The 26,483-nt window shown below is 33.8% G+C and overlaps 3 protein-coding genes across 4 annotated transcripts; 2 read left to right on the plus strand and 1 right to left on the minus strand.

Moving 5' to 3' along the window:
- Positions 1-3,110: 3,110 nt before the first annotated feature.
- Positions 3,111-4,471, plus strand: LOC113294737 (uncharacterized mitochondrial protein AtMg00810-like). The gene is made up of 2 exons (XM_026543113.1): positions 3,111-3,314; positions 3,485-4,471. The coding sequence occupies exons 1-2, from the start codon at positions 3,111-3,113 to the stop codon at positions 4,469-4,471; spliced, it is 1,191 nt and encodes a 396-aa protein (XP_026398898.1).
- A 1,000-nt stretch (positions 4,472-5,471) lies between these two features.
- LOC113297572 lies at positions 5,472-8,276 on the plus strand. Its single transcript, XM_026546083.1, has 5 exons — positions 5,472-5,965; positions 6,320-6,415; positions 6,513-6,561; positions 6,660-6,795; positions 8,008-8,276. The coding sequence occupies exons 1-4, from the start codon at positions 5,576-5,578 to the stop codon at positions 6,752-6,754; spliced, it is 630 nt and encodes a 209-aa protein (XP_026401868.1). The 5' UTR covers positions 5,472-5,575; the 3' UTR covers positions 6,755-6,795; positions 8,008-8,276.
- LOC113297573 lies at positions 6,967-9,503 on the minus strand. Of its 2 annotated transcripts, XM_026546084.1 has the most exons (4): positions 9,111-9,501; positions 8,957-9,010; positions 7,478-7,547; positions 6,967-7,381 (listed from the first exon to the last, which is right to left on the minus strand). In XM_026546084.1, exons 1-4 carry the CDS (start codon positions 9,321-9,323, stop codon positions 7,284-7,286), a joined length of 435 nt encoding a protein of 144 aa, XP_026401869.1. In that variant the 5' UTR covers positions 9,324-9,501; the 3' UTR covers positions 6,967-7,283. The 2 variants fall into 2 exon arrangements, with proteins under 2 accessions (XP_026401869.1, XP_026401871.1); XM_026546086.1 differs by lacking the exons at positions 6,967-7,381; positions 7,478-7,547 and adding an exon at positions 8,223-8,706 and having other exon boundaries at positions 9,111-9,503.
- Positions 9,504-26,483: the final 16,980 nt, after the last annotated feature.

A 26,483-nucleotide genomic window follows, 5' to 3' on the forward strand; every position in this document is an offset into this window, starting at 1 on the left:
CAGGATCTTCATACGTTGTCCTACTTTGATGGGGCTTTTCAGAAACATTTTGAGGATGGTAACCAATCTCATCTTGGTTGTTTGGTAAAAAAGAATCTGATGATGCACCTGAATCAAGAGAGTAGTCTGGGGTAGACGACTCACATGTATATATTGGTCAATACTCTTTGAGAAAAGGTATATGTGCAAAATCACCTTTGGGACGGAGTTGGTATTGTATATTCTTTGTATAGGCGAACATGTGTTGTTCTATAGCATCCTATTCCATCGCACTTTCTCAGCCAATCGGCACCACATCTCCTGCAAAAACCAAAAAAAGATTATTTTTTTTTAATTATTTTGACAATACCAAACTCCATCACAAATATAACATAAAAGTATTAATAAGACAAGTGATACTTCAGAAACGGAAACTCAATATCCATTTAAGCCAAGGTCAACACATTGACCCAGGCGGAAACTCAAGTTTCCATTTTGCTCTATTTCGTACGGAAACTCAATTTTCGTGTGGTTTAACTAAGAGATGACATACATGTTAAGAGACATAGTGTTGTCACTCTAGAATAGAGTATATTGCGTATCTCTGCAGATCTCTATGTATTTACTCGAGAGTATACGATATATATCTAAGTATATGTTAGTTTCCCTTTTCCCCTGCATGTAACATATTATGTATTATTCTCATTTACTTTCTAGGATATTGTCATATGTAGGAAGTATGTTCCTTTGTAATCTTTATATAATCAATATACACGGAACTCTTGATTTCATGACTACTCTTGTCATGGTATCAGAGCCACACAAGATCCAACTTTTCCGCTGTAAACAACTAAAAGAAAATTCTCTTATCAAAGTTTGAAACCCTACACATACTTCTTGTGTATCACTCGTATCCTTAATCTCGTTTATATCTGTGATACCCTTTTTCATTCATCCATCAGTATGCAGTTTACCAGCTTCGAAGTTGCTAAAAAAGCATGGGATTTTCTCTCCAAAAGGTATACTCAAATCAACTTTTCTCCGTGTTATAAACTCGAACAATATATTTGATCCTTGAAACAATAGAACGACCAGTCAATATCTAATTTCCATGTTGAGATGTCTATCATATGGAATCAGCTGACACTAATGGAACCTAAATGGACTATTGATGCACAAATGTGGGGAAAATATCGAGAAGAATCATGGTTAGTTCAACTTCTCATGGCTTTAAAGGATGAGTTTGACTCTGTTAGAGCGACTATTCTCCATCGTACACCTCTTTCCACTGTAGAAGCTGCATTATCTGAGCTTATCACCGAAGAAACACGGAAAAGAATCAAGCCTGACATCTCAGCTGTGTTTGTTGTACCTTCACGATCAAATCATAACTTCCAGAGAAATCAAACATCCTCAAAAAATCGTGTTATGTCTCAAGTCTAATGTCACAACTGGAAACAGCTTGGACACATTACCAGAAATTGCACTCAACCATCTACTGCGACAACATCATCAACAACATCACAAGATTTGGACATGCAGTGAACAATTGCGCATCACCAACATCCAAAATATGCTGAAAAGAGGAGAAACTCTAACACAACATTGGCAAGATTCGCTGTCTCATCTGATATTGAGAAGAAACATGAACCATCTCTAGCTGATATCTAAGAGATGATCAAAAAAGGTATTTACTCAACTGGATGGTTTCTATATTCAGGTGCCTCCAATCATATGACATTTAATTCACAGTATTTTGAGAAGTTATATTCAATAATAACTCCTAAGATACATACTGTTGATGGTTCGGAATTATTGGCAACTCACATTGGATTGGTTAAATCCTCAAACAAACTATGTACCCCAGATGTACTTCTAGTTCCAAAGATTACCATGAATATTATTTTTATCGGGCAACTATGTGATCAAGGACTTAATATTCACTTCTTTCCGTCTGGTTGTGTTATACAGGATCCCAAGATGGAGAAGCTAGTTGGGATAGGCCGTAGAATGGGTTGCTTATACTTTCTTGAGTCTCCCATTATCTTTCCACAGTCTAGAAGTCACGTTTCTGCTGTTTCAACATCTGCATCATCATCCATCGTTTCCCCATTAATGTTTTAGCATTCTAGGTTAGGTTATATTTCATTTTATCGTCTTACATATATGATTAATAAAGGTCTCTTAGGGTCAGTTCAACTAGATAAATAGCCTTGCTGCATCACATGTAAGCTGGATAAACAAACCACACTTCCTTTTAATAAGAGTACCACCTTTTCAACTGCACCTTTCGATTTAATCCATTCAGAAGTTTGGGGAAAGTCACCTGTTGTTTCTAAAGGAGGGGTTATATATTATGTGTCTTTTATTGACTATACAAGATATACTTGGGTTTATTTATTCAGTTCAAGATCAGATTTTTTGAAAATATATACTGACTTTGCTTCCATGATCAAAACCCAGCTCACAAAAACCGTTAATATCTTTCGTGCTGATCAAGGAGGAGAATACATATCTAATCCATTTAAAGATTTTATCAAATCAAAAGGTACTCTTCTTAAACTTTTTTACACAGAAACTCCTGAGAGAAACGGTGTTGCAGAACGAAAACATCGTCACATTATTGAAACTGCTAGAACCCAATTACTTTATGCATGTGTTCCCTCCAATTTTTGGGGAGAATCTGTCCTCACTGTTGTCTATATAATAAATCGTAGCCCAACAACTGTTATTCGTGTAGTGTCTCCATATGAACGACTTTTTGGAGAAATACCTAACTACTCATAATTTCGTGTCTTTGGTTCAACTTGTTTTGTTCTCCTTCCAGAACGAGAACGTAACAAACTTAGTAAAAAGAATGTAGTTTTTGTATTTTTAGGTTATGGTATAGAACAAAAGAGGCATCGATGTTATGATCCTAGCAGTCAAAAACTGCGTGTATCTCGCCATGCAACCTTCTGGGAGAGAATACCGTATTACTCTCTCCCAAATAGTAAAACTTATGAGAGTTTCATATATCTAGATCCTTTTGATGTTATGTCTCTTCTAATCCTACATCAGAACCCATCTCTTCTACTCCTGAGATTACTAATCCTTTTGAAACTTCTTCTGCCTTAGAAAAAATTGATACTATGGATGATTTTCAATCTCTCTATGACCACTCTATGCTTCATCCTGACATTGCTTCTCTAGAACAGGATCCTACACCTGAAGAGATTACTCTAGCTCCTCGAGAAAGGCATCCACCAGTTAAGTTATCAGATTACCATTGTTATTTATCAACTATTTTGTCATTGCATGAACCTAAAATTTACTGGGAAGCATCAGCTATTCCGGTATGGCAACGCTCAATGAACAAAAAATTGATTGCACTTGATAGAGCTGAACATATGACATGGTAGAATTACCACCTGGAAAGTCTGTGGTTGGATGCAGATGGGTGTATAAGATAAAAACAAGAGCTGATGGTTCGATGGAACGTTAAAAGTCCCATATTGTTGATAAGGGTTATACTCAAGAGTATAGAATCGACTATGAGGAAACATTTGCACCTGTAGCTCGTATGACAACAATACGTACTCTCATTGTTGTTGCTTCTGCTCGTGGATGGGATCTTCACCAAATGGATGTTACAAAATCCTTTCTTCACAGAGATCTCCAAGAAGAAGTATACATGCAGCCACCTCTAGGATTACCTCACTCTCCAAACCAAGTCTGTAAGCTTCATCGAGCATTATATGGTCTCAAACAAGCACCTCTTGCTTGGTTTCAGAAGTTTACCAGTGTTATCACTCAATCTGGATTTAGTCAAAGTGCCTATGACTCTGCTATGTTCGTTAGACTATCAGACAAAGGGATTGTGCTTCTTCTTCTTTATGTTGACTACATGGTTATCATAGATAGTGATTTAGAAGGTATTAATGCTTTGAAACCACAATTGAATTCATCCTTTGAGATGAAAGACTTTGGTCACTTGCGGTATTTTCTTGGTATAAAAGTGGATAAATCATTTACAGGATATTTCATCTCCCGGGTAAAATATGCTTCTGAGATACTAAGTCGTGCAGGGCTAATTGATAACAAAACAATTGATACTCCTCTAGAAGTAAATGTGAAATATAATCATATGGATGGAGAAATCTTATCCAACCCTACATTATATCGTCGGCTGGTGGGTAGCCTAAACTATTTAACTATCATTCGACATGATATTAGTCATGCAGTTCACATTGTGAGTCATTTCATGTCAGCTCCACGTTCAACACATTATGTTATTGTCCTTAGAATACTACGTTATATCAAAGGTACGTTATACCAGGGGTTCCATTTTCCTTCTACTTCTAATGTTACTGTCAGAGCATATAATGACTCTGACTGGGATGGTGATGTTACTGATCGTCATTCAACCACCAGGTACTGTATGTTTCTTGGAAACTCTCTAATCTCTTGGCGTAGTAAGAAACAATCAGTTGTTTCTCGTTCCAGTGCATAAGCTGAATATTGAGCCCTTATTCACACTACTTCTGAAATTGTCCGGTTAAGATGGCTTCTTGGTGATATGGGAGTCCATCTTTCAGAACCTACTCCACTATTCTGTGACAACAAATATGTTATACTTATAGCACACAATGATGTATTTAATGGACGTACAAAAAATATTGAGAAAAATTGTCATTTTGTACGACATCATTACAAGAAACAGACTGTTGATCTGCAATTTGCCAAGTCAGAGCTACAAATAACAGATTTATTAACTAAATCACACCCCTATAACCGTCTAGTATCCAAACTTAACATGTGTTCTCGACCATCTTGAGTTTGGGGGGAGGGGGTGCGTGCGAGTTAAGAAACATAGTGTTGTCACTCTAGAATAAAGTATATTGCATATCTCTATGTCTTTACTCTAGAATATACAATATATATCTAAGGATATATTAGTTTCCCTTTTCCCCTACCTGTAACATATCATGTATTATTCTCATTTACTTTCTAAACTATTATCATATGTATAAGTAGGAACTACGTTCCTTTGTAATTTTACACAATCAATATACATAGGATTCTTGATTCCATGACTATTCTTGTCAATGCGATCATAGTGAGGTGCACTTCCCAACCATTTCATTTAGCTTCAAATAAGCTATAGCTAAACCATAGTACTTGGCCTTGGTAATAGTTCATCTTCATGGGCATTCCAAAAAAATCAGTAGATAATACGTTTTACCTTTTACCGCAAGTCTTATAGATGGTGTTTTAATAGCACAACAATCTACATAGTCGTGTACAACGTCATCGCTTTCTTCGCCATATCGGCCGTCCAAACACCGTCTCTCGTATCGGGGATTCGGGATCGAGGATTGTATGCCTCTTCATCCAAAGGCCGAAAAGAAACTTTGAGCTGGGCCTTAATCACTGGATACCCATTAAACTGTATTTTTCTCTTTATTAATAGATGAATGTGGGATTCAAATCATTTCCAAACAGATCTCATTTGAAAATTTTGAGTTTCGCTCCCAAAAGTAGAGAGAGAAGGAGATAGCAATTCAAAATTTTCGAACTCAAATAGCGTTTCTAGAGAGACAAAGTGTCGACGAAGATGAGGAAAAGAGGTTCTTCAGTAGTGAAATCAAAGACAAACTTGAACCTAAAGGTATCACCAATTTTACTTAGAACTCCAAATCTTTCTCCTAAGAAATTCGATTTCAGTCCCAATGGAGGATTTAACGACAACTCTTCTCCTGTAACCAAGAAGAAGAAAACAACAGTATTATTAACTTCAACATCGAAGAAATTCACTTCAACAGTAGTAACTAGATCTCCTCCTCCTCCTCCTCCTTCGAATCAGATTACTTCATCAACAATTTTAGATCTGAAAAATCAAGTTACTTCTTCTACTGATTCTATTAAGCGAAATCTAGATCTATCTCATTCTGAAATTCTTAAAGAATTTGAAGCTTATCAATCTAGACTTTCCAAACGATTCAAGGTAATTTTTAATTTTTAATTTTCTGCTGTTGTATTCTGTTTTATTCCTTGTAAGATGAACTTCTTTAGATCTGTACGGAGAGATATGCTGAAATCATTTCTTATGCGATTTAGTTACATATCAACTCTTTAATTCTAAATCTGCTCTTAATCCAAGTTGATTTCATCATACAACGTCTATTTCAACTAAGCAGTGAGGTTTTGAGTTATTTTGTTTTAATTCAAGGTGAACTCGTTATGAATCGTACCCTGAAATTAGTTCGTACTTGATCTTGACTGTCTTTTTCACATGATGTGCATCATGTGATTCTCTGTATACTATCTGATCAGGTCACTAATGCCTATTTGACAACAGATTCACACACAAACATGCCAGCAAGTGGTAAATGAAGTAGAGAAGGAACATAAGAAGATGTCTGATAGAATTACCGAAAGCATGGATGTAATGAAGGTATTTGAAGAATTTCCTTACATAAAAGACATGTAATTCAGTTCTTGTCAGTTTGAAAGAACCTGCTAAACCTTCAATTTGTTGTTTTCCCTTTCAGGCTTCGTACTCAGAATTCATCAAAGAATCACAAGCATCAGCAGCTCGCAGTATACATCTTACTCTTATCTAACATATGATGACAGTATGTATCGTGCCATAGAAATTGTTTAATTTGACCATCTTTTCCTTTTGTTTGAATCACTAGTTTGCAAAACTTCAATTCCTGAGCTTACCCAGTCACTAGAGAACTCCATCGAATCACTACGAAATCGTTATGGTGTCACCTCAGCTTCGAAATAGAGAATCTACTTGGTCTCCCCCTTCACAGACAGCAGTAGTCAGTAAGTAAAACTACTCTCTCTCCACTTACTCATTCTTGATATTGAATCATAGATGGACTTCCAGTTTAGAATAAGTTCAAGTCTATGCTCGTGCAGATGTATGAATGATTGAATGTAGCATATAAAAAACTAATTCACCACTCCAGACATGATGCAGTCTAAACTCATACATACTGAATATCAAGTACTTTATAGGAATCGAAGAATAAACCAAAATGTGAATAAATGTATCTTCAGGCACATTACCACATTAGATAGAAAGCATTGGAAGTAATCTCTCACAGCAAGGGATGAAAAACCAATTTACCAAAATAATACATAACATAAAAACAGTTGCGAGAGCACACATCCCTACTAAGTCTCTCTACATGTTCAGGCAATCAGAAAACTGCAAAGAAACTGCAAAGAAATTAGAACATATAAATGCTGCAAATCTTTTAACACCTCTCTGGTATAGAGGTGCCAAAAAAACACCACAGCTGCTCTATTTAGCGGCTGTTTCCCCCAGATGGTCGTTGATGTGGTTGTAGGTTAGCCCTAGCCAAAGCATGTTGTTCTAGATTAGCCTTGGCCAAAACGTGTTCTCCTGACAAAACAAAGATACAAAAAATAAGAAAAATAGAAACAGAGAAATGGTTACTACATAAGCGATGGGCTAAAATCCAACCGAAGGGTTCCGTACTCTGTTCATTTGCTAGTGCTTTCTGGGTGCTTGTACGATAGTATAGATTTCCATTTCTCTGGTATACAGTCTGTTTTCCAAAGATGAAAGGATTAGCATAATCATATATAAACTGACAAGCTGAAGCATTCGAAGTTTACGTGATATGAGATGAACAGCATAAAACACTGAGACTAAACATAGCCAGATAGCAACTATTGTTCATCCAGATTTTACCAATTAGTTGATGACATTGAACTGAAATTCTGCAAGTCCAACTTACTACTTGTTAGATGTTCCATCATGTAATTTTAGTGTTCCCGCTTGATTTCTGTTTCTTCTAGTAAAAGTTAAGTTCTTTATTTAGGTATCTTGAACTCAAGAATTTAAAGCTGAAATTCTACTTTCAATCTTTTTTGGTATTCAAGCTTATAATACATGTCACAGAATCTGCTCTGCAGTGCGATTTTTTTATCTTTGAAACAAATGTACACTAGTATGCATGTTTGAACACTGCAAGGTTCCCTGATAATTGGTGTAATTTTTTTCAGGTTAAACAATCTGGGTAGGAAGTAACAAGTCCTGTAGAAAAGTTCTACTATGTTGCAGCAGTTGATCGTAAGTTTCTCACTGCCTATCAGGTGATACAGACAATATAAACCTCAAAAAAGAATTACTCGTACAAGCTCTTATAACTCCTTAAATTCAGTTGCAGAAAACAACTATATAATTGTAATTGATATGAACATGTAAACAATAGGAAAAAGGTTCTGTGCTCCTTTGTTTTGACATTTATTGAAAGGAAAAAACTACCAGGCCATCTGCGAAGGTAGTTGCTATACAGGCTGGAGCAAAAACAAGGACCACACACACACACACACCTATACATGTTAGACCCAACTATACAGTCTATACCCCTCTTGATTATAGAATGAGCAGTGTTAAACGTAAAAACCCCTGAGAATCTTGGTGGTTGAACACCAAGATAACGATATCACTTCCACTGAGAAGATAACGAATGAATCGACCCATATTCTTTGATTTGTCGCCGAAACCTATTATCCCTTTTCATCCAATCCAAATTGACCACCAAATTGCAGAAGAAATTAAGCTCCATAATTTCTTCTCTGTCTTTCTTCCTTTTTTCTGACCCAAAACTTTTTATACAGGTTTCGAATTCCCCGACACCAAATAGATTTTCTCGGTGAAGTAGTTCTAGGCTGCAATTGACTCCAGTTTTTCACTTGATGCTGCATTCAAAATCTTATAATAATGAAAATGTGGTGGTTTGATTCCTTAAGCTAAGGTTTTCAATTCATTAGTGGTTTGATTTAGAGTAAACCCTAATCAAATTCACCTCTCTACCATTATTATTAGTTTATTACTACTGAATAGAAACCATTCTATTGTTCACGAATCCGACAAATTACACATTCATAGAGAAACAAACTAGCAAATACTACAAGTAAAAAAATAAATTGTGTTGGAAAAGACACTTACGCGAGTAGCAGGGAGATTATGCAACTCTCCAAGAGAAATTTCATAACTTCTCAACTGAAAAATCACAAAACAACAAACGGAAAAAGCCCATTACTTCAAATAGAATACAAAACAACCGTGTTTGGTGTGAAAAGAAAATGATTAGGGTGTTTACCTGTTTGAGAACCGTGTTTTGGTAAAGTTCATAATAATAATCGCCTTCAGGAGTTTGAGCAGTTTGAAGAAAAGGATTGATTTGGGTATTGTATGAACTGTCCTGGTTGAAATCATCATTGTAATAAGAGGATGAAGAAGTAGAGCGTCGAGCAGAAGAATGAGATGGCCGAGTAACTACAGCCGCAGCAGCAGCGGCAGCGGCAGCAGACATGGTATTTCTATAAGCAAATCTAAGTTTTTACGAGAAGGAGAAGGGAGAAGAAGAGGAAAAGATTTCAGATTTGATTTTGATTGTTGAATAGATTGAAAAGTTAGACAAGATATATAGACAGAGTGTTGAGGTAGGTCACAGTAAGGTATACTATAAGAGGGAAGAAGAAAGCTGTGAGAAAGTGTGAAAGAAAGTTGTAAATCGAATTTATGTCTTTTAGAAGGTTACAATCGTCCTTTTGATGATATTTCGGATAATTTTATTCATCCAGGTGATAACGTTTTTGCATATTATCAGGTTCAAATAATCAGATACATGTATATCTGTTGACTCGCTTATCAAATTTCATAGTTTACTAACAACTTCTTCGGCTATGTCGTGGTGAATATTATCCTTCGTAAGTAACGACTATTTCTTTAAGACGTGTCACGTGTGTGTTTTTGCTTGCAGCAACACGGCGGCTCCAGGCTATATCCAGACATTTACAAACGAGTGTTTTCGTTCGAAAAGTAGCGACTGTTTCTCTGTCCAGGCTGTTTTTGCCTGCAAAAATGATACTTTCTTAGCAGACTGTGGTCTTTTCTTTTCTTTCTTTCTTTTTTGAATAAAGTGTTGGTCGTAACATCGATTACCAACTTATTTTAAGACTATGACCAAGACGAGTGATCGCCACGGCACATTGATATTTATTCCACACTGATATATATCTTTTATATATTTTTCTTTCGAAGCATAACACTTGAGATGTGATCACGTAGTATATTTTTGGCTCATCTCGTAATTAACAATAAAAGAAATTGAAATCAAAGCATAACACTTGAGATGTGATCACGTAGTATATTTTTGGTTCATCTCGTAATTAACAATAAAAGAAATTGAAATCAATAAATTTTGTATATGCATGCAAACTAACGGATTCATTAAAGATTTGTTGTTTTAGGGGATATGATTAAGCATTATATCCTCCCGCTTTAACGAGAGTGAGACAAAATCAAAATTTTAACCATTTTTTAGTTCACCAAACTGATTAGGTACTAAACGGTAAGATTTAAAGATTTCAGAATAATTAATAATTTTTATAAGGACTTAAATAAAAACGTGTCAAAAATTGACAATTAATAATTAATTAATTATTAATAATATGATTTCTGTTGAATTTCTTTTGTCGTGGTTCAAAACTGAACAAAACTCTCTTCCTAAAATTTCTAACCCCACCAGAGAGTATTTCGGCTAATAAGAAATTTCTGTTTTTTCACGCAAACAATATGTCATCCAAAAACACCCCATAATATGAGACCTAAAAAAAAACGAGACTTGCATCTCAATCATCGGAGTTTAATTTCCTTCTTTTACCACACACAACAAATCACGATTCTCTCCTGCGACAAACTAAAACCCTCATCACCAATGGTTTACCAAAACGGTGGTAAGAATCGTGGTGCGAATGTCAAGAGATCACCGATACTGCGTCTCTATCACATGTAGAAATAAGATTCCTTTGTCCTCTCTCACACGACTAAGCGGCAAAGAGAAAAGATCTAGGTTTCTTCGTTCCAACTACCAGTTACATATACTCTAGGTTTTTCTCACATGAAATTCAGGGTTTGAGAAACAAGTTGAATATTTAGAGTTACAAGAAAACAATGGTCGCCTCTTCCCCTCTCTGTCTATTTTACTCCCTCTTATTTTTCGTTCTACCTCCATGTTCTAATTTTTGTTATTCTTTTGCAGATGATGATAACTTAATTCCATTTACATCTTTTTTTCATTATTTTTGATCAAACAAAACTGGATTAATATTTTTTATATTTAGTTTTTGCAGGAGGTGATCATAAAAAAAACGAGGTAATTGATTCGGTGCATTGATTTACATAAGTTTTTTTTTTGTTTTAGTTTATTCGAACACTTTTGCTTTATTTGTTGTAAAGATCACTATTGATTCATTGGGTGGTCTTCATTCAAGCAGGAGCATAGTTGTTTCTTGATTGTATGTGAATATAATATACCCTAACCCTAGATGAATAAGGCGTGTTTAATTGTTGTATATAGATATAACTAATGGTGCAGAGATGCGGTGTGTAAATGTGGTGCTGGAAATCAATTTATTTCCGTTCTTAGTTTGTTTTTAATTAAACACGGGAACTGATTTTTTTTGGGATTATGAATACTGGTGCAAAATATTGTTAATAGAAATGTATGAGATTCTTATCTGTAAAATTTAAAACTGTTACAAGAACTGAAGGGTGGAAATTCTTAAGAGCTAATAATGCTTTTCTTGAACTCGAAATCCAGCAATTCTTAAGAACTAATAATGCTTTTCTTGAACTTGAATTCCAACAATTCCCTGGTGAAATTGAATGGGTAAGTCTTATAGACTTTTCACAATTAATTTGTGAGGCACGGTGGTCTGTCGGTTTAGTCATTATTTATTTCTTTAATTATTTTTAATTCTAATTTGGAATTAAGATCAAGTGATATGGAAGATGTGGTACAAGTCTCCATAGATACTCTTCGATGTAGTTTAATATGGATACTTTTCATTGACTAATGCTTGAAACATTTCTACATACTTAAGGATCCAATTTCTTTTTGTTGACTAATGCTAGAGATATTTCTACAGACTTAGGGATCCAATTTATTTATATCGAGGCATATAGACGGAGTCATGGAGAATTTTCTAGCATTAGGTTCTGCAATGGTTCCCAAAACGAGAACACCTAATGGGTGGAAGTTGTGCAGTACTTAAGTAATTTAATTACAAGGTATTCGAACAAGCCGGTATAAGTGAATTCAGGTTCTTCTTTGGTCTAAATACTCTACACATACAGACTTACAGTCCTAAATGCGCATTTGTTTTAGACCACAGGTGGTGTTCTCTACTTGATTGTTAATATACACAATCCCCTCCGCATGGGAGAGAGATTAATTTTTTTTAATGAACTCAATCAGATTCAATTCCTTATTGGTTCATATGGATTCATTTATTTTCTTGCCATACTGGTTATAGTTTGTCATGTTATTCATATATTATGGTTGTATAGGTTTTATTTTTCTTTTTCGAATGATGGGTTGATTGTTCCAGGGATTTGTTTTTCAGACTCCAGTGATGCAGTTGTACTGTCCAGCAAGAGTATTTGACGCGTATTTAAATGAAGGAGATCTTGCTTCTGAAAAAAGTAAATTTGTGTACTCCTGAAAAAAATGTTCAGTAGTGGCATTTTAGTCACCCCTACAAGGATTAATTACACATAGATATTGGTGCCGTTCCCTTATGCTTATGTTGTTTTTGGTTACTATCCTTTGGACTTTAGCACTTAATTTGGTCAATAATGAAGTATGGTACAGAGTTCAACTATGTCTTCTACCGATTCTCTGTTAATGTTGGTAATGCAGGTTCAACTATGTCTTCTATCAAGCTTAAGAATATCCAACTAACTCAATGAAAATTGAACTCATTCATGATTATTCTTACAGTTTTGTGGTTGTTTTCCAGGTCCTTATGTATTACTGTTCTGTTATTCTTTATACAGATCTCTTGAACTTTCCATTTCCATTGCATGGTATTTGTACACAATCTAGAAATAGATGGATATCTAACCTGCCACTTCTTTATATTAGATGATGATTTTCCAAGTTGTAATATGTTGATGTTGGGTTTGTTTTGTTGAAATTAGGAGGAAGATTCTGAATCAATTATGATAGCCGGACAGGTAGCTTTCTGTTCGCAAGGATATAATCAGAGGAATGTAGGTAAACGACTTTGTATAAAAATTGGCTGGATCGACGAATTTAAGTATCTTCTAACAGTTACAGTTCCTGCAAAATTGTGATCTAGATACATTCTTAGGGTAATTTACTTATTTAGATTATGAAGAAGTATATTTGTTTCAACGACAATGCGAAATTTTAACTTCACATTTTTTTATTTTTATCTTCTTTTTCCATTCTTTAACATAAGCCCGTGTTGGGGGCAGGAAATGTTACTGTCAAATATGGCGGGTAGAGAAGTTGTTCATGGTGTTGCTATGAGTTAAGCATCCTGAGAATGCCACCACTATTTGCCATGATGCTCCTCCTGAAAAAAAGTTTGGTCACATCGCCCACATAGAAAACTAAAGTTCTTCGTGGATAGGCTGCTGGTGCGGCTGCTAAGGCAGATAAACTTAGTTCTTGGCTGTATAGATATTAGTGTGTAAAAGAGAACCGAAATTAGGTCTCTTTGTGAACCACACGGTCTGTTGTTTGATAAAATACTGAATGTAACAACTTTATTTGGTACAAGTAATCTTTGTGGAAGTCAGTTCCATAATACTATCAAAAATGTGGAAAACAGTTTCACAATATTGAAAAAGACTTGGATCGTGCAATACTGAAAATATTGAAACCTCTCCATGACTTGAGGGAGTGGTTGCAAAGATGAGAATGACAATCTATAAAACATTTGAAAAGTAATTAAGGTATTTATGGAAGTCGTGAAGTATGTACCATTTAGTCATCTGGACACCAAAATATATTTTTCTCTACAAAATGTCTAGGCCTGTGCAACGCACGGGCACAACATCTAGTTTTTATAAAAACGAAGACGTATATTTTAAAACTTTTCAAGCTATATGTCGGATTTTTGTGAATTTATATATTTGAAAAACTATGTGAATCTACACAACGAGAATATGCAATAATATTAACTTTTAATATATTTGTATTTCTCTAAAAAAAATAATACTATTTGTTGATAATTTATTTATTTATTTCAATCAGCAAACAAGAAAATATATTGATCAAAAAAAAGAAGGGTATAAGAGGATTATACCACCCTAAAAGGATACAAAGAGAAAAGAGGAAGAAAAAAAACGAAAACGGTGGCAACAAGCTACCAGACCATTAAGAAAGATAAAAATAAATTCGCTTCCAGTTTTTCTTGACCTCACTCAACTCAATCTCCTCGGAACCTTTAATAACCAGGGATCAAGAGAACAAAAATAATAGCTTTACTTGAGACGGGATTTGCATCGATGTTCTTGGCACTGTAAACCTTTTGGTTTCTTTCGCGCCAAATACGCCACATAATCACAGCAGAAGTAAAAATTCCAGGTTGTGGTCTTAGCTTTATCGGTAAGGGATAAATGCCAAGTTAGAATAGCACTCGGGATATCCCGTGGCATCGTGAAGAATTAACCAATTCAACTTAGCTTGAAAGATGATCCAAACTTGTTGGGCGAAAGCACAATAGAGCAGAACATGAGAGGAAGTTTCGCAAGCGTTACAAAAAACACAAGTAGAACGAATTTCAATTCTTCTTATGTGAAGGTGTTGGGATTATACGTTTTAAAAATATTATTAACTTCCAATAAATTAGTATCTCATTTGAATGATTTTATTGTGACATTTATTCTTCCTTTAAAGAATAAATTAATTTTGTTTTTAATGTCAAAAACCGTTTTTTGTTGAATTGGTTAATGATGCTAATTACCAACTTATTAATGCATTTCATTTAATCTTATTTAATTCTTTGATTATTATAAATCATATTTTGATGAAAAGAATTGAGAGAGTAGTTGAAATATTTTTAGTGAGAGAGTTTTTCTTTTATGTTTTGATGTTAAAAAGAACTTGGAGAGTTGTTGAAATCCTTTTTGTTGTGAGAGAGTATTTCTTTTATGACTTGGGTTTACAAAAGAAAAGATTTTTATAGAAAGAAAAATAAGTGTGTGAACATCTCTTATTTTTCTAAATGAGTTTCTGAGCAAGAATGATGTGTAGAAGTTTCACATCCTCTCACCGTGCAAGAGCGATTGTGTAAGAGATTAATCTCGGCTGTTTTATCCTGGGGACGACGCGCCATTGAAGAACTGCTTGCACAATCTTGGGCAGAGCCGTGAAACGTCTTAAAGATAGCGACCCAGTCCGCGACTCAGCCATAACGTTGTTTGTTTCATGTTTGATTTTATTTGATGTGCAGGCATAATTCGACAATTTTTCCAACAATTTTAAGACGTTTTATTCTGCCATGGATATCAAAAAGAAAACAATTGCTTAAACGCGATAAGTATCATGTTTTATTTTCATTTTATAGAATTATAATTTGTATAATTTTTCTTTGACAATTGAAAATGATGCTTGAAATTTTAGGTAACCTATACCTAGATTTAAATTTTATGTCTGATTTTGATGGACTAGGTTTGTAACATGGATAATATTTTTATCATGAATATCTAACATAGAAAAATATTGTTGATGTGAAACGAATGTTTTTTAACATGTTGTAGAGATGTATTTTTATCTCCTATATGGAAACGAATTGGGTCTTGAAATTTTAACCTGATATATTAGACATCATGAGGGTCATCCATGCGAAATTTCAGAATTTTTGGAGTCCTAAAATTATTTTTAAAGTATTTTAGAAAACTGCACAACGTTGCTGAAAATTTCTGACGAGCAGAAATTTAGTTCTTGTTGAATTCGCTTTTATGATCTTTGTGTTGATATTTTGTATTTGTGTATAATATGAAACCTGTAGATAAGGAACTTATCTTCAAAACCCATTTTGACATTTTCCATTTGGATTTTTAGTTTGAGAGACGTAGTGATTTTAAAATCGTTGTGTATGTTTTTCCAAAATATAAGACGTATATGGTACTTGAGATTAAAGATTAGAGATGTAAGAAATTACTTCAAAAATCATGTTTTGATTCTATTATTTCTTACTTTTGTTTTGGTAATGAAAAGGAAGATTATTGTTAGCAATCAAATTAGTGCACCACATATGTTTGATAAAATGCTTGATAGAGAGTTATAAATATATGATGTTATAACTATATAGTTTTGAATCTTTATTTGACATTCAAGAGAAACAAAGAGTACTATGTTTTGATTGGTTTTTAAGTAATTATGTAAGTGCATACGTTACTTATTTTTGGTTCCAAATGCTCACATGTAAATGATTGTGACAGGTGAAAATTCATTTACTTGAGCAAAATTTTATTTTCCAATGAAATAAAATTGAGGGAGATTAATCGATTTTTGGAGCAATGGGGTTGCTGATTTCTTTGTTGGTGTGCAAAGAATGGACAATGGTTTATAACCAATTGAGCTTTGAAAGCAATGGAGGTATGTTTGATGAACTATTTGTAGTTATTGTAGTGATCAAATAATGACATTCTAAATTGAATAAATTGATTGTTCAATCTTAGAATAAATTTTAGGGAAACAATATATTAAAAATTATTGTGTATGACAATAAACATGTGACTCATATAAGTTTGGAACTTATGAGGTGGAATTTTATACGAACCCAAAACCGAAATAATTAGAAACCTAGTCAAAACTAATGTGAATATCAACTCTCACCAAGAAATGAACATAATATTGATTATGAATTTATTTGCTATTCTTGCTGTAAGGATATAAAATGTTATTAACAACACTTTTCAAGCCAAGTTAATGTGAATTGTGGATACGGCGATAGGTTGGTATATATTGGTGTTTTACACTATGTTTGTTTTGATAGGTTATGGTTCAAAAGTTGAACCTAATCATTTTGAAAGAAAGTGGTGTTGAGATATACTCACATCATTAGGATTTACGGTATTGGTACGATCTCAAAGTTTACTTTGGGTAGAACAATTTTATTAAAAAATTTCATACTTCCGAAATGAGAAAATATTCTAGTTTCCACCTATCTTGTTATTAACAAGATTCATATTAGAAATTTGTTGAACTTGATCATTGCACTACTACAAATGATAGGTTATGGATAAAATGTTTGAATATAATATTACAATTTTATCATAACATGAATTGAATTTTGAATATTTGAAATATGAGATTTTGTCATGCTTTTAAGAAATGAATGAGTTAGTAACGAATGAGAGCATGTTATAGTTTCTTATAAACTTGGTGAATTTGTGAGTAACATGTATGTAATCTTACCTAACTCATAAAAGCATGTACACTTCTAAATCTTACGCAACTTGCAATGGTTTTGGATGAAATAAAATATTAGAGAATTATATAAAATGCTTAGAGTAACTTGTTTTGATATGATCTATTGAGTAGTGAATTAGAAAATGTTATTATCATGAAAATTGGTTGAATTTTTATTCTCTATATTGTGTAAAACGTTTTGGGTCTAGATCATTGGTTCATTAGTTTTTCACATTTTTTGGAGTCTTTGGACATTGTTTTGAAATTCTTGTTTGAGTCAAAAAATAGTGGGGGTCCATACCCTATGATTTACCAACTTTGATTTAAATCAGAGGAACTAGAAAAATGAAGGTGACAAGTAATTCACTAAGAATGAACCTAGAAATGCATAACTATAGTGAGACTAAAAGTTAGTCATGAATATTTTGTTGCTGGAAAATAACTTCTTATAGAGAGTAACTTTGTTCTTCAAACTATTAAATTTTGGCAAAAAGTTTTTATGAGCCTATTGTTTTTAGACAAGCAAACAGAAAATCGTCGACTCTTGCATTCATGTCGCTAAATAACTTACATGCTTGTTTTGTTGATGTTGTTTCCACAATCTATGATTTGTTATAGTCATACGTAGAAATATATATACTTCTGTGTAAGTTAAGGATGAGAATCTATGTAAACCAAGCATGGAAAACTGTGTAGTTTCAACAATAAAAGAAATTATATAAGTTAGATAAGTTATCATTTATATTCTGAAAAACAACTTTAAAACAATTTATAAAATAAAAATTGTTTACTTGATTCATTCGAAGGATTTCAGAATTAATGAAAGTGAAATGCACAATACTATTTGTTTTGTATGCATTAGTGATTTTTTGAATTTTTATTCTAACTTATAGGATGGAAATGAAATTGAGAACATGCTTAGTTTGCTATTTGACATGAAAGACTTGAGTGAAGATGGTGTATATTTTTGAAATGAATTTTTTCTTTCTCTGGATCAATTTTCATTTCAATGAAAACATAATTTTTAAAAGAGGCTGAAATATATATAGTCTGACTGTAAACAAGTTTTCACTCATTTTTTTTAGTGCTAATGCTTTTGATATTGTGTGTGATTGCACTAGACATGAGTATGGTAGCTCAGTATGCTTCTTTGTTACGTGATTGACTATATATATATAAGTATTTTTTGTAGTGGGGGTGTAATATATTGCTTCCATAGTGGGGGTTTTATATTCAGATTTACCAATCCTAGTATGGAAAATTGGTAAAATATTGAGAAGGTTATGAGGCGTTTCAAACACATCATACGCCTAGAAATACACTATCTAAATGGTTACCGCAATCCTTTAAGGATGTTGCGAAGCTGATTGTACATCCTTTCAGTTGAATCCTTTAAGGAATGGAACGATTCGATCCTCTAATAGATAGAGGAACATACATATTAATCCAATGTGATAGTACCGCGGCTACTGCATGAATTGAGAACGTAACGACAACTACAAGAGTTGATTTTATGAGAATATGGATTATATAGTGTCTGAAAAGAGTTTTCATTATTTCTTTGACGAAAGGATTAATAAGAAGATGTGAATACATCTTAGGGATGAGGTTGATGCCCATTGATATTGAGTCATCTGTGATGGATACCCAACCTAGAAATAGGTTCAAAGGGACTAGACGAAGTCATAGGTGATATGGAGATGCGAGAATCATGCTTTTAAAGAATTCGGCATGATATCCTGAAGGGAGTAGAGGTTGAGTTTAATTTTTAGATTTTAATTTTTATACTCTTAATGATGTTTATATCTCTATTTAGAGTGGGGTACTTTCAGGAGTACTCTTGATAAACTCACCTATGTGAATGTGAAAGTGTGGCCGCTTTCTATGAGAATATGGGCAGTTCTCTAGATCATTCATTAAACTGGGATACAAGCACAGGGCCGTAATGTGCTGGCTTTAGACTTTACACTAGTATAGTCGTGTGGTTTAAGCAATCTTTTTATTTCCTAGAGTTCAAGACTTACGTTCACTCTATGGTCAGATTTTAAGAGAGCCTATTGACACTACGTAAAGGTTCAAGTCGCAAGACACCTTTGCTTATGCACAACTCTGTACATTCGTGCTCAATTTTTTGAAAAATATAAGTGCGGGATTGTTGGGATTATATGTTTTAAAAACATTATTAATTTCCAATAAATTAGCATCTCATTTAAATGGTTTTATTGTGACATTTATTCTTCCTTTAAGGAATAAATTAATTTCGTTTTTAATGTCAAAAACCGTTTTTTGTTGAATTGGTTAATGATGCTAATTACCAACTTATTAATGCATTTCATTTAATCTTATTTAATTCTTTGACTATTATAAATCAGATTTTGATGAAAAGAATTGATAGAGTAGTTGAAACATTTTTAGTGAGAGAGTTTTTCTTTTATGTTTTGGTGTTAAAAAGAACTTGGAGAGTTGTTGAAATCCTTTTTGTTATGAGAGAGTTTTTCTTTTATGACTTGGGTTTACAAAAGAAAAGATTTTTAGAGAAAGAAAAATAAGTGTGTGAACATCTCTTATTTTTCTAAATGAGTTTCTGAGCAAGAATGAAATGTAGAAGTTTCACATCCTATCACCGTGCAAGAGCGATTGTGTAAGAGATTAATCTCGGCTGTTTTATCCTGGGGATGACGCGCCATTGAAGAACTGCTTGCACAATCTTGGGCAGAGCCGCGAAACGTCTTAAAGATAGCGACCTAGTCCGCGACTCAGCCATAACGTTGTTTGTTTCGTGTTTGATTTTATTTGATGTGCAGGCATAATTCGATAATTTTTCCAACAGAAGGAAATCTCCTATAGTAAGCTATAAGCCATAAGAAGAAGCTAATCTTCGGAGGACACTAATGATTTCAAATATGATGAAAAATAGAAGCAATTAGTATCTGGACCCTATTATCAACTAAATTATCATAGATAGATTTAAAGGAAAATACCTTTGAGCTAGTTAGGAATCATTCCATAACATCCAGAAGATTATTGAAAGCAAAACAATTTAGTTAGTATAAGAGAATCGTCCACCCATTTCTTGCAATAAGATTAAGCCTCCTTGGAATACCGAAATTCCATACAATAGCATTTGCACTTTTCTTTACAACCTCCTTGGAATACCGAAATTCCATACAATACCATTTGCACTTTTCTTTACAACGTCTACAATTTGGTGATAAATTAAAAGAACCTATACCTATATGTTGCTTAGATGATGTTCAAACTTTAAACCCTTTAATTTAGGGTGTTCCTTTATATATCCCAAAAAATACTAACGGTACCCCCAATTATTAGTTATGTTAGTTGTAATTTGGTTACCAAGAAAATTGTTGAATTATTTAAAAATTTTGATACCGATACCCCTTCTAATTTTTTTGAAATCCATCTCAAAATCGAACGATTAATAATTATAATCGAGTGATTTTACACGATTAACTGTAGTCCTATTTTCCCTAAATTGACGTCTTCGTGATATTTTCTTCTCTTTAAATTCCTCTTACTTCTTTTCCATCTAACCCTAATCCTAATTTAAAGATCGAGAATTTTGTCAAATGAATCTCCATGAACTTTATTAAAAAGCCCAGAATCTTCCAAAACGTAGCCTTTCTTTTTTCTTTTGACAGAACACGCAACAAATTTTCAAATTCTTTTATCCTCATCTATACAGACGTTGATAGGGTTTTATTTTGAAAATCATTAAGTTTTTATACAAACTCAATTTTCATCGTCCTGCTAAGCAATGTAGTGTAGTTTTTTTTTTTTAGAAATCCTAATCGTTTTTCATCAATCTCCATTGGTTCCACTAATTCTTTGATCTCACTCTAACTCGACTGGAAAGTGAAATATCAAGGCATAAAAACAATCTTTAGTTCTGTTGGAGAACTTGTGCACCACCTTTTCATGAACGATGAACCCATAAATCCACATTCTTTTAACTACAACAAAGTGTATATATATATACACCATTAAAGATCCGATTATCCGGTTTTCTCAGTGTTCACGTTCAATGTCAGGTTAAGGTTACGAAGGAGAAGATACGGGTTTCTATTTTCGTTGGGGGTATAAAAATTTATATGATATGATGGGGTAGGTAGATAAATTGTGGGGTACGCAGATAAAAGGGTATCAATAGTATTTCTGGGGTATATACAAGAATACCCTTAATTTATAAGTACACAAGGAAAAAATTCGATTTCGTTTCGGGTGAAAAAGCATATTAGCAACGGGCTTAATAGGAAAAAAAGTGTTGCGCACATGGAACACACATGCTCACTACTTGTATTATAAGGGGTGCTAATTTAATAGCTAATATTTATAAGAGCTTGGATGAGGTCATCCTTAATTAGATTTTTCTCTTCTTTTTTATTTCACCATTTTTATAAAAGTATGAAAGTTTAAAAATTTTATACTTTCAAAATTTAGTATGATCGACCTAACAAGCACAAGTAAACCAAGATTTTTTTTACAAAAAAAATAATCAAATATTTACTCGTGAGATATTTATTTCTCTCAATGTTGTATACCACTCTAAAAAAACGAAACAAACTTTAAGGAGAGTTTAATTTATGACTCTCTCTTTTTGACCATATTTTATCATTCTAGTCATACTCGTAGTCGTTTAGTTCGTATTTGGTCAAATTCAATACAAAGTTACAAAATAAGATTATGCCTCCTCCTCTGCTTTCCCGCAGACAAATTCAGAATTTGATTAAAAATATTTGTTTAATCGAGATAAAAATTGCTTTGGTTTATAACATGTATATATTTTTGCTCCAAAATTCTACCAAGAATCGTAAGATTTTGGTAAATATTACAGATATTTTGATGTTTTTATTAGTGTCATTAGTAATAATGGTAATGTTGTTGATGATTCGTGTTTGGTGAAAATCATAGATTTGATTGTCAATAATTTAATGTTGATTTAGTGATGTTTTGGTTATAATGAAGAAAACTGAGAATCAAATATATAATTCCACTATCCATGTCCAGATTCCAAAAGAATCAAACTGCACATCGTAAGAAACAAAGGAGACAGAAAGAACAAAAAGGGTTATAGAGAGATTAAGTAATTGTGCACCTTCTACTTTCTTTAGTGTAATTGTGGGTGTGTGTGTGGGGGGGATTGCGAGTGAAACTTCTATTTTTCTGCTTTTCAATATGATTCTATGTGTGTAGGAGGTGAGAGAGAATTGCGAGTGCAAAAAGAAAATTAAATCATTGAAAACTTTAGACGAATAGTGTGAGTTGGAACATGCACCCCGTTTTATCAGGGTGCACAATAGTTTTTTCTTTATATGTACAAATATATATAGTCAAATGCCATGAAAAACGCTACCAGGCTTAAAAAGGCTACCAGATCTGAAAAAGGCTACCACTCAGCTCACCAATTGGCATAAGCCAAATTGGAAGTCTGGACCAAAACATAATGACAAAATTTTCTTTATCCCACTGGGCCAAAACATGAGCTAAATCAGTTGACACACAACACTGAATTAAACCGCTATAGTCACTGACCTAATATCAGACTACAGTCTGGAATGTAGTTGAGATTGGATCAGCCCTCTTGAGCAATTCAACTTCAGTCATGCTTCTTACTTCTCTTGAATCTCGTAAGACTTTACTGATAAAGCATCGTTCGGTCAAACTAACAAGTTTTGGTATGTCAAGCTTGTTGTCAATGTTGTGAAGACTAACTATCTTATCTACTCCTTATTTTTACCATTTTATCTATTGATACAATGTCGTATAGCTTTAGTATAATTGATGATATGCAAAAAAAGAAATTTCTAGTTCAAGCTTATACTAGATTAATTTCGAAACATATTTTCAAGCAATGAATATTTTATCGCTTTTGATGTTGAGAACAATTTATTTCTCAAGAAACTATGACCGTGAATTTATATAAACTTAAAAACATGAAGTCATTCACGAATAAATTTAAGGGTTCGCCAACTATGCAATGACTTGATATTCCTAGACTCCAATGTGTGGAAGAGACCGCAAACCTATTTATGAGTTCGCGAACTATGTAATTTCAAAGTGTTACAATACACTTTGCAAATTTATTCTTGTGCTTGCGAACCAACTTAATGCTTCGTGAGCTATGTAATTTTTTGTATGTTCCTGAAGCTATTTAAAAATTGCTCTAGTACCCGAACTAACTTAAGGGTTCGCGAACTAGACACTTTTGAAAATGTTTCCGGACATTGTTTAAACATCTTGTACACGAACAAATATAAGGGTTCATGAACTAGCATGTATTTGGATGTTCCCTCTAACATTATTTGATGATTCACAAGCCTATTAGGATACAATATTGTGGGATTATGAGAGGGTACAATCTAGATCTAAGAGTAAAGGAGTATGAGAAAGATAAAGAATGAGGAGGGAATGTATGACGTATCTCTAGAAATAAAGGGAGTGCTTATACCGTTGAGTCTTTAAGAGTTTCTGAATCAGTAATAGTGATAGAGATCCGCCGCAAACTGATGGACCTTGAGAATAAAAGGAAGATAAGGATATGAATAAAAACATACACTATTTTTACTTCTTAGATGATGTGCAGTTTTATAAAGTTCACATATATTTACATTTTAATTAAATAAACTAACCAACAAGAAAAATTCAGTGCGGTTGTTGAGGTGCTAACTTCTAAACAAGGAGTGTTGAGTTCGAATCTCTCCACCCAATGCTATTTTTGATATTTAATTTACCACTAATTTTCGAGCACATATTAAATACGGGGTCAACCCGCCAACCTGCCAGAGCTGACCAGTCTAGAGTTAGGGTTAAACATATGAACCCGTGAGTAAAACGGTCCGGGTTAAGGTTAGAAAAAATCAACCCGCGGTTACCTAACCATCCACGGATTGATCCTAACCCGATCCGTTGACATATCTAAGCATGACTAAAGCTAAATTTCACGGAGGTTTGATTCGGTCCCAATTACATTCCAATACGAAGTCTGATAGTATACTAGCAACTGATCGAAATTTTATAGTGGTAAATAGAGTTGTCGTTCACTCGGACTTCGTTGGAATTGATTTTAGGCTTAAATATAAAACGTACTCAAAAATAAAAAAATATATATACAAATATTGTCACAGGATGAAGAGACACTAGGACGCAGGGTTTCACTACTTTTCATATTCTTGTGGTTCAGTCATTAACTCTAGACAATATAGCTCAAACAAAAGAAGTTGTGACTCTAATTCTTTGCTAACAATAGATTTCATAAAACATCAATTGTAAATTACAAGCATAGTGTATCTAAAGCGCCTAAGACTAAGCATACACTATCTAACAAGATAACAATTGATTAATAGAAATCATAAAGCAATTAAATCTATGCAAAAAGTCATATAAAGAATTAATTCATTTACCACAATCATGAAAAGTTGCTTCATCCGTTGTCCCAGTGATGGGTTCTATCTCCGCATGATGAAAACACGCTCAAAGGAATTTTTCATTGCTCAGAAAGGTGTTCACAATAATGAAATGGGAGAAAAATAATCAAACCGGGTTTGTAACAATTATATTTGTTACAAACCGAACTGTTACAGAGTACGATAAATGATAACTATCACTGTTACTGTAGCTTATAAGACTGCTTTCTGTATGTCGTTTCCACTGTAGCAAATACGACAGTTGTAGGTGGGTCTTATGTTCTTCGTTCCTTCTTCAGCAGCAGCAACGGCAGTTTCCTGCAACTCGATTGTTTGTGTCTCTGTAGTGTTCTAAACTATCACAAACTCTCCATAATCTTTCTCTAACATCCCAGAACTCTTTATATACTCGACAGGCGAAGAAAATCATCTCTAATAATGCCGAAAATATTCTTCATGCAGGCCATAACTCGGGAATATTTTCTTCCCTGATTTTTTTCTTCACGCGTTTACAGCTTCTGAAATTTCCTTATATAAATTCTAGACGCTCCTGCAGAGACCTAGTGGCATCCAAACACGATCAGAACACGTCAAACTTGCTGAAATCACGTGAATATCTCTTACGGTGTGTGTGTTGCTCTGATTTCTTCTTGCGAGTTATCTAGTCACTTTTAGTTGACAAAATAAACCATACCATGCATGTTTATCTCAGTCAAGTGTTCCCGATGAATATAAACCATTGAATCTCTGTAATACGTCACCAAAATCTTGAATTTTCTAAGTTTTGATGCCATGTCTTCCCGCCAAAACTGATATTTGACATAAGGAAGATGGGTGTTGTGGAGAAGATGGGTGCTGTGGATAAAATTGGGATATATATAGCCGTGGGTGACACTTAGCAAAAATAGGGGGTCCGTATAGCAAATGTCCTCCGGGGTGCTCCAAGCAACTTTTCGAGCCGAATTTTCCAACAATATTTTTTTCCAAAAAATACCTAGAAACACACAAAACACCATAATAAGTACGAAATCGAGTACTAACAATACAGAACATTGAGGAAAAATTAGACACAAAAAAGTGTCTATCAGCAACCTATATGGAAAAAACCTAAAACAAATCACAAGTAGGTCAATAGTAAGACCCTTGAAGAAGATTGTATATAGGGTTTTTCTCTTTCTCTTCCGCAATCAATATGTATTGATCAAAGGTCCGTGTACTTGATTGTGCAGAATAGTTTTTCGATGATATCAAAAATCAATATCCAAGATGAATCTAGTTGTATCTGAATTCTAATAAAAACGAGACTTATAATTTGTCTTTCAAGGTATCAATTCAACAAGAACGAGTCTTTATAATCTTCATCAATAAGGACTTAAATTATCTTGTGACAATCCTGTTATAAAGATAAAAAAATATAATGCAGAAAAGGAAATAACACAAGACACCAGAATTTTGTTAACGAGAAAAACTGCACTGACAGAAAAACCTCAGTACCTCGTTCAGCTTTGAACACCATACTGTATTAAACCGCTACAGACACTAGCATACTACCATATATCTGATTGGAATGTAGTTGAGACCGAATTGACCCTTCAAGCAATTCAGCTTCAGTGGTCCTCTTGTACGTGTCTGAAACCAACATGGTTCTCCATACTTTATTCCCTTAGCGTCCTTACATCCTGAGAGTTGCTTCAGCCTCAGTGAAGACTTTTGCTACATAACTGCCTCTCACAAACAAGCCTATTTGATTTTCCTTTCGATATATTTCAATCAAGGTTTGGAAATTTGTTTGTCGTAGATAAGTCTAGCAGCTCTC

The sequence above is a fragment of the Papaver somniferum genome, chromosome 7 (genome assembly GCF_003573695.1).
Source record: "Papaver somniferum cultivar HN1 chromosome 7, ASM357369v1, whole genome shotgun sequence".
In the NCBI taxonomy this organism is placed as follows: domain Eukaryota; kingdom Viridiplantae; phylum Streptophyta; class Magnoliopsida; order Ranunculales; family Papaveraceae; genus Papaver; species Papaver somniferum.

Bases quoted from the DNA above. Each gene is read 5' to 3' on its own strand.
- LOC113294737 (XM_026543113.1), top strand. From the start codon at position 3,111: ATGGATGATTTTCAATCTCTCTATGACCACTCTATGCTTCATCCTGAC. The intron at 3,315-3,484 runs GTATGGCAACGC...ATTGTTGATAAG, and splicing joins GGGAAGCATCAGCTATTCCG to GGTTATACTCAAGAGTATAG.
- LOC113297572 (XM_026546083.1), top strand. From the start codon at position 5,576: ATGAGGAAAAGAGGTTCTTCAGTAGTGAAATCAAAGACAAACTTGAAC. The intron at 5,966-6,319 runs GTAATTTTTAAT...ATTTGACAACAG, and splicing joins GACTTTCCAAACGATTCAAG to ATTCACACACAAACATGCCA. The intron at 6,562-6,659 runs GTATACATCTTA...TTGAATCACTAG, and splicing joins ACAAGCATCAGCAGCTCGCA to TTTGCAAAACTTCAATTCCT.
- LOC113297573 (XM_026546084.1), bottom strand. From the start codon at position 9,323: ATGTCTGCTGCCGCTGCCGCTGCTGCTGCGGCTGTAGTTACTCGGCCA. The intron at 9,011-9,110 runs GTAAACACCCTA...GTGATTTTTCAG, and splicing joins AAAACACGGTTCTCAAACAG to TTGAGAAGTTATGAAATTTC. The intron at 7,548-8,956 runs GTAAGTGTCTTT...TTTGGAAAACAG, and splicing joins ATAATCTCCCTGCTACTCGC to ACTGTATACCAGAGAAATGG.